The sequence below is a fragment of the Acanthisitta chloris genome, unplaced genomic scaffold, assembly GCF_000695815.1.
Source record: "Acanthisitta chloris isolate BGI_N310 unplaced genomic scaffold, ASM69581v1 scaffold26468, whole genome shotgun sequence".
NCBI lineage: Eukaryota > Metazoa > Chordata > Aves > Passeriformes > Acanthisittidae > Acanthisitta > Acanthisitta chloris.
The window spans coordinates 5,201-26,173 of NW_008686859.1; the positions used below are offsets into that span (position 1 = coordinate 5,201).

Consider the following 20,973-nt stretch of genomic DNA (forward strand, 5'->3'; position numbering starts at 1 on the left):
TTGCTAAGTACTCACTGTGAATTGGTTTTGTTTGCTTACAAACAGATGTTGTCTGAAGCAGCTCCAGGAAAAGTGTGCATCGTTCATGGAGATATCCTGAACTATAGGATGGAGAAGGCTTTTCCAAAGCACTTAAAAAAGAACTGGGAGGATGGTTAGTATGTGAATTGGGTTTATTTCATCAAAATTAAACTCAGGGCTTCTGAGTTAGTCTTAAGTATGGTGGCACAGTTGAAGTTCACTCAGTGCAAGTGTTCCTCTCTCTTGGTACATTTTGAAGATAAAAGACAAGCTAAGTTGTTTTTTTTCTAGAAGAAAATAGAATGATCTTCCTCTTCTAAGAAAAATCAGTAGAATTTATGTGACATTGACCCTAGTCAGCAGTGAGGAGCTTTGCAGTTGTTAACCTTAAGAGTGTTGTGACTGTACAATAACAACTCTTGGAAAGTATAAAAGCAAATCAAATGGTATACTTCCTGGCTTATTCCTCTTTTTGAAGAAGCCAGAAATCATCAATGTTGTTGCTCCACTGGATAAATTTCTGTAACTTGCTTTGAAACCTTTGGGAAATCTGTCCTCAAAAATTTTGTGTTCTCATTGCTTTGGTTTCAGCTGGATATTTTAGCAAAAGTAGAATCTACTCAGGTTTTGTGTGGGCTTATTTTTCAAATGTGAAGTTCTTGTAGGACTCTTATTTCACCCCCATTTTAAAACATGTAATGTTGCTAGATAAATCAGAGATGACCTTCCAGTCTGCTATTCCAAATTTCTTAATTTAACATAGAATCACTCATTGCAGTGCCTGAAGGCCAGTAAACTGCTTTCTGACTCAGGGCAAAAGACATTGGGTTCACCTTGAAAGATTCCAGACTCTATTTGCCTTGTTGCAAAAGGTAAATGCCTCACAAAACAAAACTGTGAGCAGGTGCATATATGAGAATGTAGTGCAGTTTTTAAAAATTTACCTTTCTTGAACATGCAGTTCTCATTTTTGAAGCTGACTAATTAGAGGAAAGATATAATTCTACTGTATTTTTGCCATATGAAAATCTGAAAGGCATCTAGTGGGTTTCAGAAAGATACTTGGCCATCTCTGATGTATATCACAAATATCACAGCTTAAATAGTGCGTAGTAGGTAAAGCATGCCAGAAAACCAGCTTGAATTTGATGTTGTCATCTCTTACTCATGTTATTAAATATTGTAGTATCTAAGAAACAACACACTTGCTTTTGGGTTTTGTCCGCATGTATAGCACTCCTGCTTAGACATAAGGATCTCTGCTGAAGAAATACTTGTGTCGTACTGCACTTACAAATACAATCCATAATTGAACCAGAGGTATCACTTCATATAGCTAAGTCATACTTTAACACCTTTTGATTTCAGAAGACTCTATGTAAAAGGAAAGCTCTGTCCAGTACGAGCTAGGTGATTGTTTTGGGGGTGAAGACTCAGTAAAATGCCCCTGGGAGCAATGTATTGGGCAGAAGTATCAATATGGCTATTTACTGTGTGCCTAACAGTCATAGTTTAAAGTCATGGAAATTTAATTTTCAGAAAAACATATGAAAACTACTGATTTATTCAAATGTAAATGAGAACCAAAAGTAACCACTTTTTTTCCAAGTAATTACTGAGAATAGTAGCACAGTTTTGTCAGGGTAAGACAAGTATAAATGGAAAGGCGTAATTTTGGTGTGGCATGATAAAAATTGTTTTCCTATTTTAAGTCTTAAGTTGATAGGCATGTATCTTTCTTATGTGTTACTTCATGGCAAAATATTACCCAAAACTTTTTGACAGTTGTTTTTCTTCCATCAAATGTTAACAGAACCACCAGATATACATATCATTGGGAATCTGCCCTTCAGTGTTTCAACTCCTCTAATCATCAAGTGGCTTGAGAATGTTTCAAAAAAGGATGGACCTTTTAGTTATGGCAGAACACAGATGACATTGACTTTTCAGAAGGAAGTTGCAGAGGTAAGATTTTAGCATTTTCCCAAAATTGTACAAATGCAAAATTGGACACAAAATTGTTTACTTGCAACCTTCTGTTTAAAACTACAAACCCAATTTTAGTTGGCTTTAAAGAGGTAGGAAAGGGTTGATTCAATTTTTAGTTTGTGGCTGTAAATTACGAATTTTCATGTTGAGGCAGTCATCTCTGATCCTTTTAGAGCACATAATTGAGGTTTTACTTTGTCTTAGTAGTTTCTTAAAGACAGCCAAACTGATTGGTGATGTACTAGTATTCTAGATCAGTTGATATTAGGTTGACTCACTCCACAGTGCTTGCAAACTTAACAGTTTATTTCTGTTGTCAATGCACAAAACATGCAATAACATAGAGATTGGAAGCCTTTTTGCTTTGTATTTATGAAAGCAGTACGGCTTCTTATAAGCATCTCACTCGCTGTTAAAAAGAAAAAAAGGAATCACATACCAGCCTGAACATAGAATTTCCATCTAATTACTCCAGTGTTTGTAAATACTGGGCTTTCTCTGTGCAGCCTAAATGTATGTTGTTTTGATTTTAATCCTTCAAAGCAAGCATTTGAATAGGAAAATTTTGCTGTGTTTATTTTTGACATGTAAGTTAGTAATAATTATATATGCAAGTGGCATGTCTGCTGTTGGTTTTGGGGTCATATTGTGCTGTCAGTACTTTAGTCCTGCAGTCAAGATTCAAGATAGGTACTGAACTATTTCCAGTAGGTGTCTCTGGAGAACACCAGGGACAAACATTTGGTGTGAAATAAAACAGATTCCTTAATTCAGTTCCTGAATTGCCTAGTTTCAAGCATTATAAAATACAGATCTGTTTTCCAGAAAGACTTTGTGTCATGTGAGATTAGGCCTTGTTGTAAAACATGACTAATGGACTGCTTTGTAAAATGTAAATAATGATGGGTAAGATACAAAGGTTTGTGACATCAGTGAAAAAAACTGACCTAATACTGCATGAGAGGGTAAATGCACTCTGTACTTTATGTAGCTCTAACCATCTGCATACGTCATTGGTGACATGCAGATTATAGTGCTTCTGCACCCAGTATACCTCAGTGAGATGCAAATACCATGCACTGTTAAGTTCTTGTACTTAGAACACTGAGAAGTTAGAAACACTAGGAAATTGAATGTGTTGTTCAAGGTCATGCAATGAATCAGCCTTAATTGTTGTTGAGTTTACATTCTGGGATCTCTTGATTCTTGTTCTTATATATTGAGGCTGTTCAGCCTGGAGAAGAGAGACTGCATGGAGACATCATAGCAACTTTTCAATATCTGAAGGGGGCTTACAAGGGAGCCAGAGATGGACTCTTTATTAGGAGCTGCGGTGATAGGACAAGGGGTAACAGGTTCAAATTGAAGGAAGGGAAGTTTAGGTTAGACATTAGAAAAACATTTTTTCCTGTGAGGGTGGTGAGACACTGGAGCGGGTTGCCCAGGGCAGTAGTGGCTGCCCTAACCCTGGCAGTGTTCAAAGCCAGGCTGGATGAGGCCTTGAGCAACCTGGTGTAGTGTGGAGGTGTCTCTGCCCATGGCAGGGGGGAGTTGGGACTAGATGATCTGTAGGGTCCGTTCCAACCCCTAAAATTCTATGATTCTATGATCTATGTAAACACAGGTCTTCCTTTGTACATGAAATTATTCATAGTTTTTGGTTTGTGTTTCCATTACTGATATCATGAAAAAAAATTGTTTGAAAGAGACTATTTTATTTTATGATTAGGAGAAAGAATGATACTCATAGTCTGTGTCTTTTCTCCTGACCCTCTGGATTTGCTTAAATTAACCATTGTAACTTGGCATATACAGCCATATTGAGGACCAGGAAAGAGAGAAGAGTGTAATGCAGGTAATAATAAGTTGCTACTGGTGTTTTATGTATTAGTGGATTTATAATCTTGAAAGGAAAATGTCTTATACTCAAAGATTTGGTGTCCTCACTGGGTGTTTCTAAGCTAAGAGCCTAAATATCGAAGAAGGACTCCATGTGTATGCCATAAGCTCAGCAAAAGGGTAAGATGCTGTCATGGAATAGAGAGATGTGCTTTATAATTAATTGGGATAACTTGATGTTAACAGTAAGAAAATAAAGCATCATGTTCTTTTATTTGTGGTCAGACTTGGTTTTGCTAGTATAACAGGTAGAAAATCTTTGCCTTTCTTGATGGGGTTTTTTCCTTGCTTTCCTGTTTTCCTTGCAACACAGCAATGTTGATGGGAGTTATGTCAGTATAGACCCACTACTGCAGCCCACTCTGTTCTGATATAATTTGATTAAAGCTATTGATGAGAACCAGTAGCTACGTTACATGCTGAATTCTGAGGCCTATTAAGGAGGATAAGGCCAAATATCCACAGCAGTAAAACCAGCATTTTTGAGTGTTAAGCAGATAATTTTGTTTCCCTGTAGTTTAAATTTGTAAAATTGTTACTTTGTGGATAAGAATTTTTATCTTGCCCCAGATTCCTCTGCACTTCATCTCAATTCTCCACCTAGGCCACTTCCCAGCCCCCTTCCTTTAAAATGACTCATATTTCAGGTTGAATAGGAGGTCTTTGTCAGTCTCTAATTTTGACTAGAACTGAGCAGATAGTTTGCCTCAACTGCAGGGAAGTGGGAAGTGGGTTGCTAAACTGTTACATGTCTAGAAGACAGCTGTGTTAGAAGAGCAGAATGCTTAAATCGTTTTGTGTCCAACACTGCTGTCTATTTAGAACACCAGGCAAAGATGCTAATAAAATACAAAATAATTGAGATTTTTGAGAAAGATATAGAAGAACAATTGAGATTGTTTGCATGTTTTGTAGACAGTGACTTGTGTGCTGGAGCCTGTTTAATATTCTTTCATATGGTCTGCTTTGCCAGTCTGGTTCTTCATGTAGGTTAACTCCTGTGACAGTTTTGCAGATTCATTGGTTATGGGGTTTTAAAACATGTTTATGAAAAGCACAATTGCATGGTGTAGCTTACTGAAGAACCAAACAAATAGCTGTTCCTGAAGTAATCATTGAGAATGGTGGGAAGTGAGCAGCATCAGAAGAGATGTCAAGTAGCACCTTGGTTGTATTCCAGGTTAGGCTTCCAGGTTGGCAGATGCAAGTGTGTTATCTAGTTAGCTGAATTTCAGCATGATTTACTTGATGTAGTTTCAGGTACTATCCATATTTAGAAGTAGAAGCAAAGAAAATTTTGAGAACTCAAGTTCAAAACCTGTAGGTCAAGTTACAGAAGTATTGGGACCAACTTTTAGCAGGGCCTGTTGTGATAAAACAAAGGATAATGGTTTTAAACTAAAAGAAGGTAGATTTAGGCATAAGGAAGAAATTTTTTACAGTGAGAGTGGCAAAACTGTAGCATGTTGCCCAGAGAGTTAGTGGGTCCCCCATCCCTGGAAACATTCAAGGTCAGGCTAGACAAGGCTCTGAGCAACCTGCTCTAGTTGAAGACATCCCTGCCCATGGCAGGGAGTTTGACTAGGTGACCTGTCTATGTGTGCCAGACACAGGTATGTTGCTGCTGTTGTGGTTGAATTGGTTTAATGTTACTACCCAGAGGTTGTGTTGTTAAGTTATCCCTTCTGTAGATGAGAGGCAGGAGCTTCCTGCCTGAGTCTTGTTAGATGTTTTTTGGGGGAAGTAAAGATTACCTTGTTTGAACTGACGTTGGAAGGACTGCAAGCATTGCTGTTAGGTCAGTTTTATTTCCACTGCGCAGGTTAAGGAAGTGTGTATCTGATTGCATTGTTAGATTTTGCAGTGTGGGTTTTTTCCAGAGAATAGTAATGATGGGGTGGATACTTTTAGGGTTTTTTCTAGCGTATTTCCTCTGAAACAACAATGAAGGCTGTTTTAAATACTGGCATAGGCAAAAAGAGTCATGGAGCTTTCTTTCCAAAAAGTAATTTAAAAGTATTTTATTTGCTCCATGCTGAAGAGCATTTCAGAAGAGTTGTTTAAAAAAATGTGAAACTTCAGCAATTGGAGTTTAATTTTATTTTTCAGGGATAGGTTTAATAAGCATGGCAGCATTTTGTGAGTAGACTTTTCGTCTGAAACTACATGTTGTACAGATGTTACCAGATATACAGATGGGAGTTTAGGGTTCTGTTTTACTAAGGCAGTGGTAAATAAGAACAGGAATCTTCAAAATTCTGTTTCTGCATAGTGAGTACAATGTGTTTTATCATTAGAGACTTGTTTTACTGGGTGCTTTTAGTGTTTAAATCTTGTTTGTGCTAGCAAAACACACAGAATGTGTTTCTTGTTGGATTTGGAAGGTGTAGAAAACTTCTTTCCAGGCTACTATTCTAATAGTCTTTGTAGAAAAAATCGTGGGAATATCAGAATTACTTAATCAAGTTTTAAGTATTAAATACTCTTACTATTAGGCATTCAATTTATGTAAAGTAGCTCCAGCTTCTTTGGAAATACTGTAAATGTAGGCCAGTTAATGAAGAAATTTGGTTTCTATCTGATCTTGAGTTTATGGAGCATTGCTTCATCTTGAAGGAGAAAAAAAGGAGTAGTATTTGGTACAGAAACAGTGGAAGGAAAGGATGTGAGAGTACTGTCAGCTGGTGTTATGTTTGAATCCTGCAGTCAGAATAGTTTTAGTTTTCTCTTGTCTCCATACGAAATTCGTTTGACATTCATTTACTTCTGGAGAATTTCAAGGAGCTCCTTTTCATGTGCATTTGATTGCAGGACTGAGGTTGTACATCAGCATGGTATCTTAGTGAAATGCTGCTACACTGGAGAAAAAAACTCTAGATGAACTAGGCATGAAATTTGATATGAGTTCTTAACAACTGACTTGTGTTGGTTTTTTTTACAAATTTGCTTATACTGAAAATCAAGCTTTAATGTAACTGATTACTTGGTCAATTCAGTATCACTGATTTCATGTTTTGATTCTCCCATAGAGACTTACAGCTAATCCAGGGGGTAAGCAGCGTAGCAGACTGTCCATCATGTCTCAGTATCTCTGCACTGTTGAAAACTGTTTTGTGATTCCAGGTCAAGCCTTTGTTCCAAAGCCAGAGGTAAGTTTTGCTGTATTTGTTTGGGGTTTTTTTGTTAATTTGTCAGTCAAGCAGTGTATCTGAGTTTGAGTGAGGAGCACAGTTGTTCACTCTATTTTAACATCTCCATATTTCAAAGTGGAATGATGTGAAATTCCTGCAAATGAAGCGTGCTTACTTGAAGAATGTGCTTTTCTTTTTGGTTCCTCAGAGCTCAGCTTCGGACCTTCAAGTTTATCTGCAAGATCAGTGTATTTATTCAGGTGTTTCTGGAGAGGGAGATTAGGATTTAGTATCAGGACAGGCTGCTGGAATTGTAGCATTTTTGGAAAGCCTGGTGTTTTAGTTTGCATTTATAAACAGTTTGGGAATTGTGCCTAGAGAATTTGATGGGTCGTTTGAAAGACTGTGATAAGAAAAGCTTTTAATTTGTCATCTTTGTCAAAGATCTCTAATTTTACCATGACTGTAATCTTTATGTTTCATCCTAGTCATCTTTAGCATATTTTACTCCCTCCTATTTGCTATGGCACTTTGTCACCTACATCCCACTGCCTGTTTAAAAAAGTAACAATCTTTTCTCCCTCCTATCTGTTCTTGAGTGAGTGAGTAGTCACTTTGTTGTCCTCTTATCTACTGCCACTCGTTTTTATTAATAGCCATTATGATTGCAGGAATCAATAATAAATGAAACTGATTTTTTTTGGACAGTAATGTTTTTTCACAGTGTTTTGTTTTTGTTTTTTGTAAAAATTTGTGCCTGATACTAAGTGAAGTCTGTTTTCCCTGAATGCAGATGGAAATCATAGGATCATAGAAATATTTGGGCTGGAAGGGACCTTTAGAGGTCCTCTAGTCCCATCCCCAAGCAATGAGCAGGAACATCTTCAACCAGATCATGTTGCTCAGAGCACAGTCTATTCTGACCTTGAATGTTCCAGGCATGAAGCATTCACCATGTCCCTGGGCAACGTTTCAATGTTTGACCACCCTCGTTGTAAAAATATTTTTCCTTACATTCTAATCTGAATCCACTGCCTTTTAGTTTAAAACCATTACCCCTTGTCCTATCAAACTGCCATTTTGTTTCAGAAATGAACTTGCAGTTTTGAAAGTCCCTCCTTAAACTGGTTGGTTCAGCTCATTGCTACATCTCCCTTCCCCCTTATCACAGCCTCTCTCTTGGTCCTTTTAATTTTCAGGCATATCTCTTGAGAACCTTTGAAAGGTTATTCTCTCTCATTTATCACAATGAATTTTAAGGCCTCTCTCTGGGCATATTCTGATGATGATTTAAAATTCAGTTAGTATTTTTCAAGCAAGTAACTGTTCAGACATGTTAAATTACCAGTTGTGACAGCAGTCTGTTGTGAAGAAAAATGACCATGCTTAAGAAATCTTTTTTTTTCCTTCTTCTTTCTTTGTTTTTGGGTTAGATTTTTTTTGTTTCCTAGCTGAATGAAAAATAATTCCAGAATGCCATCTCACTGTCAAATATGTGAAATGGTGTTAAGTAAGGCCAAAATTCCAGTTTTACAGTGGTGGTTTCTCAGTGGTGGCTACAATTTGAGTACTAGTAGAGCTAGTGTAGTCAAAAGTCTTGTGCAGACCGTGACTCAGAATTGGGAAGCTATAACTGATATTCCTGTATTCCTGTACTGAAATGGCCATAGTTGACCAAGGCAACTCAGAGAGTTGTGCCAAATATCTTAGTGTAAGCACATCCTAGTCAGTTGGTGCTCTATTGAAGAAAAAAAGCAGTATCACTAAAGGCAAGCATATTTTTATTTAATGTATTTCTTTTAGTTAAAACAAGTATTGCTTATGTTGAAAAAGTAGAAAGTACATTTTTTTCAGATAGAGCTGGCACCTGTTTTCACTCTATTTATTTCCTTCAAACTCCGGCTGTAGATTGGTCTTCTGTTTTGTCCTTGCTCTTTTAGCTGTACACTGACACGTGGGTTTAGATATTAGCATTTCTCATAAAATCTGTTTTCTTGGAAAGCTCTTGCATAGTATGGTGAATGGTGGCTCAGTGCCTGATTTTGTTCTGTAGATATACAAAGTTCAGGTACTTCTGTATAAGGTTTCAGGAAGAAAAATTTGCAGCATATGTAACTGATGAATACTTCATTTTGCTCATAGTATGCAATTATTACCTTTTTCTTATGCCCTCCTGTGAAAATACTTTTTGGTTTAGTATTTCACAAGTGTTAGTTTTAATTCACATACATAGCTATGATCATGGCTTAGTGTCATGTCAAATCCCTTACTAAAGGTGGAGATGCATGTTTGTGAGAATGAGTTGTTTACCTCATTTGCTCAACAGAGGAGTATTATTTCAACAATACCATGAATGCTGAGACCCAAAAGACTCTTGGTTTATGGAATGGAATGGTGCTGCATGACACTGTGTCTGTTAAAGGAAAATCTAGCTTTTTGGTCATAGTTAAGTCTCTGTGATACCGAATAGCTGCTGATAGTAGCATTAGGAATAGTACAAAGCAAGCTCCTTTATTAATACGTAGGAAACTCAAAATAGCTATGGAACTGTCGTAATAAAAGCAGGAGGTAATGCCATTCTGTGTGTGAAGGATGAAGACTCTTGGTGAATAAAGACTCCTCACATATTAGATGCGTAAAACAGTACACTTTCCCAAATGCTATAACAGAAGATCTTACTTTTTCCAACATACTAAACATAGAATGTTTAGGCTCCTTCATACATTTTTAGCAAATTTGGGCTAGTGAATATAGCAATTGGTTTTATTGAAAGACTCATCCACTGTTACCATATTCTTAAATTTAAAGGCCCCTTTTCATACCCCTCTTCATCAATTTAATCTTCGTTTAGGGCAGTATTTAGATAGGACATTCTTTTCCAGTGACCAATACAATGCAAAATCTGTGTGGTGAACAAAAAGGTTAAAGGATCTAAGATAACTATTCAAAATAAGGCAGTTAAGAAAATTGATTTAAATAAAGAAGGTGTCTTGTTATCGCTGTTGTATACCACACTTTACAGTAATGGAATATGTGGGAGAGGACCTGAAACAGACCCTACAGAAATAATTAAAAGGACTTGAAAAGAAGGTCAGAAATGTAGAAGACAATAAACAGTTGCTGTATTATTTGAGCTGCTAATCACTACTTTCAGCAACTGTAAGCCAGAATGCTTACAGATTTTTCTTGAATATAGATAATTTAGTTTGTATCCTGCGTGTTAACAGTGTGTGCAGGTGTTTTCAGAGTTAGGGTTACATTTCTGTTGTTGTATTGCTCCTCATATCTAACATTCATTGTGTAGTGATAGATTAGTCGCAACTGGTGAATGTCCAGCAAACATTCTTTAACAATTATAAATTAAACCCACAGCAGGTGGCATTTTGGGGCAGGAGAGCCATGTTTGGCAAGAGCTGAATGGTACTGCTGATGCTTCAGCCTGATACACAGACTATAGAGTGCAGCTGAGGTTTAGAGCCATGGGCTTTTGTAATGGGGTGTTTTTTTGGTTTTATGATAGGGGGTTTTTTTGGGCTTTGTTTTTTTTAAGAAATCTAATTACCAAGGCAATTTAGAATTGAAAATTTGTCTGCTTTTGAAAAAAATTTGAACTTCTTGGACAAATACTGCTTGAGGCTTTTTTCCTTGCATCATAATTAAAATAAAGATAAAAATGTAAAAGATACTGTAATGCATTATATATTATTGAAAACCTAATTTGCTAAATAGAAAGCAGTTAGTTTTTAACTATCTTTGCTGTAATGACCTGTCTATACATTAATTGTTCAGTCAGTTATGGTTTAAAATAGTTCCTTTTTCTTCAATAAATGTTACTTGGAAAGTCAAAAAGAATGGTTTGAAAAATCAACAAAATAAAGTACTCTTGTAGCAGTATTTTTTCCTACCTCTTTCTTTTTGTGGCTGCCCCTATAAATGATGAGGTATGAACCTGTTACCTTCCATAGGGATAACTGCAATGCAGACATAGGAAAAGTCAAGTGCTATGTTATACATTCTTTGAAATAATCAAACTACACTTAGCACACAAAAACAGCCTCAATGGATGGAAATACTTCAATGGATAGAAATAACAATTTACACATAGTCCTTCAGATTGTAGCCTGTGTTGCTCTCCTGCTCTGTGGATGGGAAGTGGGTCTGCTTTGGAGGGTAAATCCATGCTCCTTGCTGCTTTTTAAAACAGGAAGTGCAGAAGATCACACCTGCGATAAGCAGAAACCCTGCTGAAATGAATCCTGTATAAACCGCTCCTCCTGGTTCATGCTTACTGCTCTCTGGAATGGTCTGATCCAGAAAATTTGAAATAATTTCTCTCGTGTACCAGGATGTCGGTACTAATCCCAAGATTCCTGCAAGAATGAAGCAGACTCCTCCAGCAAAACAAGCGTGACTTTTGCTGTCAGTGTCCCCTCCCAACTTTGTGCATTTCATTCCGACTGTAGCGATGCAGATCCCAAAGGCTGACAGGATACAGGACAGTACCATGGTGGTCCGTGCAGCCTGGATGTAGACGGGGAGAGAGAGAATGGAGTATTTCAGGGTGCAGCTGAACATCCCAGTGCTGTACCACGTGCAGTCCATCCAAAGTCCTTGCATCTGCGTTATAGCCGTTATGATATTTGAGCCAACATCTGCATTTACCTTCCAGTTTGGTAGCAGAGTGGCCGCGATATCTCCAAATGCTCCAAACAAAGCCAGAATAAAAGCAAAGAACTGCAGACTTTCTGATGCCATGATGGTTATCTGCTGTCACCTTTTGTCTGCCCTTTCCCTCGGGAAAATGAGTGTAACTGGTAGCTTCGTAGCCAAGCTGTAGCCCTCTGTGTAATAGGGAGGAAATGGAGGGGGGGAGGAGAAAGGCAAAGGGGGAAAGAAAAAGAAATCAGCAAACAAAAAAAGCTTGGGTTTAAAATTAGAGCTATCTGAACATGACCCTGCAGCAGCTGAGCAGCTGTACACAAGGTACTTGAACAGAAATGATGGCAAATGGACAGTGTTTTAGAATTGCTTTTGAAAAGGAGCTGCTGCCCTTTCATACGCAATTGTAACCCATCAAGCAAAACTTATTTTGCTGCAGTTGGGTTTGGTAATAGCATACAGATTGCAGGCTTACTAGACAAATAAGCATTGTAAATGGAACATTAGAAACCTGCAGATTAGAGGCCATTGTGAAAAAACACTGTGGTAGAATATATATTGTACTCTTCAAGTACCTCATTTAAGTGTGTTGATGGCTGTAGTCAGCTCTTGCTGAGTATTTTATAACAATCAGTACTGTTACACTATCTCTTGTTTTAATGTATGGTTAAAGGTAAGCCTTTATTTCTATGATTTAAATATTCTCTGTTCTTTTTTATAACTGTAACAAAATTTCTTGGTTTTGAAAGAGAATAAAATTAAATTTACTTTTGCAGTATTTTCACAATATAGTCACACATGACTTTTCTAAATCAGTATTTCATTTTGAGTTGGTGATTTCCATTCCTTGACTCAGAGCAGCAGTATTTACCATGTCATGAGAGTGAATATGTTCTGCTTCTGTCTCTAAAATAATGGGGTTTTAATACTGATACGAAACAACTCATTTGTGGAAGTGCATGTTTTTAATCAGTCACCTGTCTGAAATAATTTGCAAATTTGCTATGAAGTGGCAGTTTTAAAAATTATTTTTAAAAAACCCTCCCTGCTATTCTTGCATAGAGTCCAATTTCGCTTGACAGATGAGAACATTTTAGGCAGTATGGTAACTGTGCACATGGGAAGACAGAACTGTTGCTGTTCCATCAGCTGGACTGTTGGGATAGCTGGTGGAAAGCAATGGTTTGAAACCTCTGAGAGGAGGAGTGGAAGTGGTGCCCTGCCCTGCCTTTTGCATTGGGCTGTATAATTGGCAGGTCTTGTCTGTTATCAGAGTGATAGACAGTGAGCAGAATTCAGTCTGGATTATGCTTTCTAAGATGTTCTGTCTAAATATGACGATAATATTAAAATTCATCTTCAACATTAGAACTTTTTTTAACTTCTATGAAAAGCCATAGGGGATAAAATGGAAATAAGTGGAACACAAAATATCTCTAGCATTGTACACTTGTTTCAGTTCATTATGCATAAGACAACAAGGTTTTGATCAATATATCAGTCTTTAGTGGAATTATTTAACTAGCTAATTAATATATTTGTCCTCTATAAATATAATTATATTTAATATCATTATTATCCTCTATTATGCATAATGTATATATTTATACTCTCTATATATTGTACTTATTTCAGGTAATTGTTCAATGTTGTGTTAACTCTGTCCAGCATATAGACATTAAAACTGTTTATAGTTAAGGTGAGAGTATTAACAACCGCACATTTAAAAAATCTTATTTCTGCCTGTTTCCAAATCCCTTCAGTTTGTTCAGACTCTGAAAAGTTGCTTTGACAAATATGTATCGTTTTCTATATCAGGCCCACGGGAAAGATGGCTTAACTTCCTTTTACTGAAGGAACTGACATGTCCAGATAGCTCAAAACTCATTCAAAAGCATATTCTGGAACATCTAAGTAGGCTCTCGAGTCAGCCTTTTTCATTGCTTCCTTTTGAAAATTTCGGTATATAAAAGCATACAGGCATAAATGCAAAACACTGCAGATGGTAGCCATACATTACATTAAATGGGATGAACCAAGTTAAAGACATGACAAATTCAAGTATAAACACCACAATTGTAATTAAAAACACAGTTCTGTTTCGTTCATGTTTGTATAGGACTTACTGCTGGATGTGAGGTCTGAGATGTTATCTTCAGTGTAGATGTCCTGGAAAAATGCAGTTTCTCTTGAATTGAACTATCCCTTCTCATATAAAACTGCATTGGCATGTATTAACAAAATTTCTTGGAATGTTGTTTTTTTTCTGTTCTCTACATCAAGTGTATTACTGCTGTTTGTTCTCTCTCTTCGTTCCATCTACCCGAGAATAAAGGAGTACTTTGTTTAATGAGTTTTGTTTGAAAAACACTCAGTAAGGGAAAGCAGAGAGATTATGGAATAAAACAGACGGAGGCCCTTAGTCCTAAATACATAATGATATCCAGGTTCTATGATGAAAAGTGTGAACTGTGATTAAATGGAGTAAAATCTTGAGAATACAGAAGCTGTAGACTTATGGACTGGGGGGGGCAGTGGGTGGAAATCATTTACGTTCCACTGAGAGCCAGAGGGTTTTGTTGTTTGTCAGTTGTTGTTTTTTTCATCACAGATAATCTTATTAAGAGTTTAAATTTCCTAGGAAAGAACTATGCAATTTATTTTAATTTCTAATTGGAACAGCAGGACATTTATATTCAGCTACTGGTTTTGCTTATCTATTCCTGATAGCTTTAGCCTTACATAGGTCATCCTATAACTTGTTACCTTTCTACGAGGCTGTAGAAAAGAATGAAGAAATAAAGCTACTAATAAGGCTTATATGGTAACTGCAGCATATCAGAGAAGTGGCCTTGACAAGCTGATGTGTGAAATGAAGGAGTTAGGAGAAAAGCCTTACCACTGCAGCAGTGATACACCTGTAGGTTCTGTACCTGACTTCTGGTTTCCTGTGATCCTGTTTGTTACGACTCGTGTGAATAGAGTTACTATGAAGCTGTTCTTACACTGAAATTAGTCTATTGCTATTAGTGCAGTGGCATAGTTACTTTCTTCTGTAAGTGAATCAAAAGTAAACTCTTGCATTGGAACAAGATTGCTAAGAGATGCACATATCTGGTGTTAGACCTAACATTTGTCTATAGTAGACAGATAAAATGCTGCTACTGAACACTTGGTTTGTGAAAGTGTTGGCTTTAGGAGTATCTCAGTAGGATCTCAAGCAGTCTGTTTTAATGAAGTTGTAATATGTTCTGCTTAGGTTTTGATTCCTTGTGAGTAAATTGCAGATTGAGGAAAGGTTGTGTAGGTTTGATTTCAATACAGCCCTGTTGCAAGATGCATGTATTGCCCATCATGAGACCTTTGTTGTCAACAGTTAGTAAAAATCGTTTCACTTAAGTTTATTCTGATTAAGAGTGTTGATTTCATTAGCCAGGCGGCAGACTTGTGTGAATTAAATTGTACTCTGTCATGTGTTGCTCCTACCCTGCCAGAGCATAAACCTGCATTGTACAGATACACTAAACAGCAAGGGGTGAGTAATTGCTGTACTATTGACAGTTTGAGATATATCAGTTGGATAATTTTCATATTCATTATTTTGTATGAATTGAATGCTATTTTGTATTTCTAACATACTTGTTGGGGTAAAAAATGTTACTGGTAAAATTATAATTAAATTAACTTGTGTATTTTAGGTGCCCTTGTGTACTCTGTTGGCTTTCATAATTCTACTCTATTTTATGCATAGTAAAAAGGTTAGAGGAAAATAGCATGTATAATTTTAAAGGAGTGGCCAATTACAAGTGAAACGCTTTCCTCTGTATCTGTTGCTATAGTAACCAGACAGCTTTCCTGGAGTCCAAAGAAAACATCTATAATGGAACAAATGCTGAGAAGTGCTGTGTTTTGTTTCAGAAGCAGAAATTATTGCCCACTGGCCTTGAGATTGCAAAATGAGCTGTTTGGCTCTTAAGTAGTACACTGCATCTACATTGAGTTCTTTTTTCCTTCAGACATTTTTGCTAAAGATGCAGCTCTAACTCCCAAAGACCCCTCATTTCTCACTGACAAGCAGTTCTGCAAAATTGGGGTGACTAGGAGATGCCACATGGTCTCTGGTTGTTTTCTTAGCTCTCATTTTGAGAGGGTAATACCTTGTTTTATTTCTTAACAAAAATGTAAACTGCTGCATGTGTAAATAAGCCCTCAGTATTTCTATACAAGATGCTGATCGGTCATGTGAAGTATGTATTTGCCCTGTTCAAAAAGGTAAACTTTTCTTACAGTCAGTGTGAACACAAGGTTTTTCTACCTTCCTCTGGTCTTCCTGATGGGTAGCAGCAAACTGTGGCAAAGGCAGAAGCTATAAACACTTGAAAACTTAAAAATCTGCTTTGAAAAATACATTTATATGCATTTCACTGCAGATTCCATATGTCACGTTTTCTTTGTCACCTGATTAATAAGTAAGTTCTCATGTCTTCATATTGTAGTCATTTTAAGTGGTTTTTTCTGTCTTCTTAACCCTAGCTTTCAGAAAAGGTGCACAAGTAGAGAAAAAACACTCAGCAGCATATGCTTGAGATGAGTAGTGGTGATGCTGGAAACTTGCTGTGGTTTTTTTATGAGGAACATGAATTGGTATTTTCTTTGCTTTCTGTAGCTGGTATTTTTGTTTAAGTTCTGTCTACATGGAAAACTTGAGTTGTTTGAATTTTATGATTCTGTTGAAATATAGCACTTTGTGTTGTTGAAGCAGTTGTACTGGATAGATGTACTTGACAGCTGAGCTGTTCCCACTGAAAGAAAATATGGATGGATTGTACATTTGTGTCAGAAGAATATGTCCACATCAGAGGTTGCTATGAGCAGTTTTGGTTGAAGCAGTAGGAAAAACCCTTTGTTTTTTTAATTACCCTTTAGCTCTGGGTTACCTCAAACAATTGGGACACTGAGAGTGTGCGTGTAGCAGCAGCTGTTCTTTGGCCTGTGTCTCTTATTTTGGTCAGAACTAGCACATCTTCAGTTTAATGTCACATAGAATCTGTTCCATGAATGCCAATATTGACTGTCAGACCTTCTAAAAAATGAATGGTTGTCCATCATATTAGCAGACTTTTTAAATAAGACAATATTTTTTAAAATGTGGCACTTAAAAATGTTTATTCATTCAGTACCAGTACTTGTACAAATTGTACAAATTTTCAATGTGCTCCTCCACATAAATTTCTTTTTATTTTTGTTAATATCTAGTTTGGAAGACAAATTCCCTTATTCAGTGTTGTGCAGAACTGGATTTTTAGCCCAGCTTCTATTTTCTATTACAAAAGTCTGAATTCAGGACATTTCTGTATAATAACAATGTCTATGATTGCATGACATATTTTATAGTTTATATATGTGTAAATATTATTTCATTCTGTTTTCAGACAGAGGGAAAGTGACTGTTCTGTGAATCAAGCTGATTTGAGAACTACAAATGGATATATACAAACTTATCTTTGTGAAGTCAGTCAGACATAATTTTGGATGAACTGTGATAGTGTAAATACAGAGCTGTGTGGTCACTTAAACTGAATACAGACTTATTTCTACCTACCATTCCTTTAAATAGACTAGAATTTTAAAATCTTAGTATGTTGAAAAGTAGTTCCTTGGCTTACATTTTAGAAAAGCCCTAGAGCAACAGAAAACATACAGGGAATGGGTTTGATTTCTAATTATAATACCAATTTTCTCCAGCTGCCCTTCAGCCTGTATATCAGATATTGTCTAATTTGTGTATTATGTCAGAATTGTCATGTGGAAGGATCTGAAGACAGAAGTGCCTAATTACTTTACAGATTACATGGAAGTTGTTCTAGATGGAGGAAGTGCCATGGGGGAAAAAAGTACTAAGTACTAATGGCATGTGAACTAATTGGAAATATGTAGATAACTAAGACTAAAATTCTGTAGGGCCTTGAAAGCTAAGCCAAATCTTTGTACTCAGTACTATGGTATTGGTCACTGCACAGCTGTGTTACCTGTCAGAATAATGTCTTCCTATGTTGTGCCCATTTCCTGATTTCTAGCCGGTTAACTTAGGACTAATGTGTCCCAGAGAAATATGTCTACTCAAATTTATCTTTCTTTTTGATATAGGTGGATGTGGCTGTGGTGCATTTCACCCCATTGGTGCAACCAAAGATACAGCAGCCGTTTAAGCTAGTAGAAAAAGTGGTCCAAAGTGTCTTTCAGTTTCGAAGAAAATACTGCTTCCGTGGACTTGAGTAAGGATTTTTATTGAAAAATTCTCAGATGGTCTCTTTGTAAATCTGTCAGCTGCTAAATCAGTTGAGAGAAACTTGTAGCTATGCATTTGATTTTATTCCTTCAATTTTAAATTTGTCATCATAGTTCATCAGAACTTTCCATTTCAGAATGGGGACAGAAGTATGAGATTTAATACATTTCTGGTGTAATGATGTTATAATTACTGTGCATTTTTGTTAGTGCAGTTGAAGTTGTCAAAAATTACTAGGATTAATTGTCATTTTTTCATGACTTTGTCTGTCTCAGAAACAAACAAAAAAACCCAACCCCAAAAACTACAGCATGATCGAGTTAAAAACTGAAAGTGTCAAAATTCAGAACCAAAGATGGCAGACTGAAGAGCTTTTGCTGGGAGTGTGAGGAGAATGTCACCTGTGGGAAATTTTACTTACTAGCGGATAAAGTCAAATTCTTGTTTCTGTGCTTGCCCTTTTATGGAGTTCTTACTAGCTCTTTAAAAATCCCCATGTATTACTGAGGGAATTTACTAGGTTCTCTAATCTGAGAAACCTGCAGTCTTTTCACCAAAGATCCTGTTAAAACTCCAGCACAGCCACATGCCTGACTAGGTCAGGGCAAAACAGAGCTCTCAGCACTGCAGAATGTGACATGGGCATCTCTTACAGCTTGGACTAGCCAAATTTTGCTGGGCATAGTTTTGGCCCTGATTCAGTCTAGAGTTAGAGTGGATGCCACCTTACTGAGCTACAAGCCTTACATGTCACTGTTTTAAAGGTGAACAAAGAATTTTGCCTGTAGTTTTGGTTATTTTTTCATGAAGCAGTAACTGCCATTGATGTCTGGGATGCAGCATTGCATATAGCATGAGTACTGGTTTGAGTGTGTGTTTGGAGGCATTTAGAAAATGAGGCATCCAAACTCTAGACTAATTTGTATTTGATTTACAGGAGGGTAAATTCTTTTTTATTTTTTTGGTGGAAAAAGTGGTTTAAATTGACAGTGTAAGCAGAAGGCATGTGCAATCAGTATATCTATGTTATGTAGAATATTTTTGCCAAAGTTTACAGAACCCAAACAGACCCAACTGTTGTGTAATCTTAAATTGCTAATAACTGCTTTACATTCTTTTGAGACAAGGAGAGGGAATCTGAACTTTTGGACGTCACGTATCCCCTAGCAGCTTACCATACTTTAGCCCTAGTGTGCAGCTAAGAAACACAATCCTCTTACTCTATAACTGGCCTGAAAAAAAATAGTAAATTTTGGTGTATAATAAAGCTGTTCAGTTCGTTATAAGGTTATCAATCACATATACTGTATAAAAACAAGGTAATAGAATCAGTTTACATTTGTGCGTAAATTCTGGGATCTGAGATATGGAATATAAGATTGAGCTATGAAGTCCATGAAGAAAAATACTGTAATTTGAGCTGCTGTTCATGGGCATTTATAAGATGGTTCATAGTCTGTAAATAAAAGGTAACTAAACATTTTTGGCTCCAGGTATGCCTTTTAACTACCAAATCAAAGGAAAGAAGATGAGGGACATTGAAATAAGGATTGATCCATTTTAACCTTGCTGACCTAGACGCTGGGTCAGCAATGGGAACATTTTGACCAAAGCCTGGAGTTGTAGTTACTTAAACCAGGTTTTTCAAATGTTCCATCCCGCACGTGTAACTTTGAACCCATTCTTTACTTTGTGTTCTCTCTGCCCACCAGGAGCCAACTATCACTTAGACAAAGCCTTTTGACTAGTTTGTCCAGCCAACCTGCAGCCTACATCTGGGGTGTGGGGGTGTTGCTGTATTGCATAATATTTTTAGGTATTAGGTATGTATGACAGATACAATTTGAAAATTGAGACATGCACATCAACCATGTGCAGATTTCCTGACCCATTGTAGGGTGAGAACTACTGCTAATAAGAATCAGTGTTTTTAGTTTGCCCTTTTTAGTATGCATTTTTGTGTGCCATTAAGAATCCCGTGAACTAATACTATTCATTAAAATTTGGGGAACTTGTGAGAGAGGGGTGGTGCAAAGACATCTGGTCTCAGAGTCAATGTACTGATATGCCTATCTGTGAACAATGACTGAGCTGCAAACAAAATCTAGGACTTCTGCCACATTCTACAAGTTCCAAATATTAAAAAGTGAATGGTAATTAAATACTCCTTTCCTCCTTCTTGTCTTTTTTTCCCTGGCATTAAAATTACGGTATTATGACAAGTGATAACAATATCTTTCCCATTGGAATGAAACCGTCTGAAAGTCATAGTTTGACTCTTTTGCACAGTTTAATCTATTGTTACTTTGTAAATATGAGGGTAATTCTAAGAAGGCTCTGTGACTGTATCCATACCCAAAGTTCTTTTGAATGTTAGCAAACATGAGCATACATGCGTTTAATGTATCATGTATGTGTATGCTTTCCTATGTTGTCAGAATTTTCATTTGCATAAAAAGGATCCTCATATGTGTCCCTCTGCTTTGATAATGATCTATATTAAGAGTACCAGAGCTAAAATAATGACATGGCTAATAGTAAACCTATATTAAGCAAATTCTCTGCAACTCTTACAGGAAACCTTATTGTCTATCTGAATTTATTTTTCTTCTCCTTCTCCCCACAACTTTTAGGACCTTGTTTCCTGAAAATGGACGTTTGAAAAGAACAGAACAGCTGATGATGGCAGCAAATGTTGATCCAACTTTGCGTCCTTTTCAGCTCTCCATGTCACAGTTTAGAAATCTGTGCAATACATACAGAAAAATGTGTGATGAAGACCCAGGCCTTTTTGTGTTTGACTACAGAGAAGAACTAAGGCAAAAGAAGAAGAAAAAGCGTTTACCTAGTAGTACTGGTCAGCTTGAACAGACTGAAGAGGAAAATCAGCTGTAACAGCTGTAATTGCAGCAGACCATTTTTTTTAATTAGATTTAGCTCCTCTACTTTTGAGAAGGTGGTAGAGAGAGAGAGAGAGAGAGCTTT

At 36.8% G+C, this 20,973-nt stretch overlaps 2 protein-coding genes across 2 annotated transcripts in view; one reads left to right on the forward strand and one right to left on the reverse strand.

Moving 5' to 3' along the window:
• The window catches only part of TFB1M (transcription factor B1, mitochondrial), a 25,604-nt gene extending 4,721 nt beyond the window's left edge, over positions 1–20,883 (forward strand). Inside the window, exons 3-7 of the mRNA XM_009080368.1 lie at positions 46–154; positions 1,835–1,986; positions 6,939–7,058; positions 17,847–17,974; positions 20,622–20,883. Of these exons, the coding sequence (XP_009078616.1) occupies positions 46–154; positions 1,835–1,986; positions 6,939–7,058; positions 17,847–17,974; positions 20,622–20,883 (771 nt within the window). The remainder of the gene's footprint in view (positions 1–45; positions 155–1,834; positions 1,987–6,938; positions 7,059–17,846; positions 17,975–20,621) is intronic.
• On the reverse strand, positions 11,136–11,795 carry CLDN20 (claudin 20). The gene has a single exon (XM_009080367.1). The coding sequence runs from the start codon at positions 11,793–11,795 to the stop codon at positions 11,136–11,138; it is 660 nt and encodes a 219-aa protein (XP_009078615.1).
• Positions 20,884–20,973: the final 90 nt, after the last annotated feature.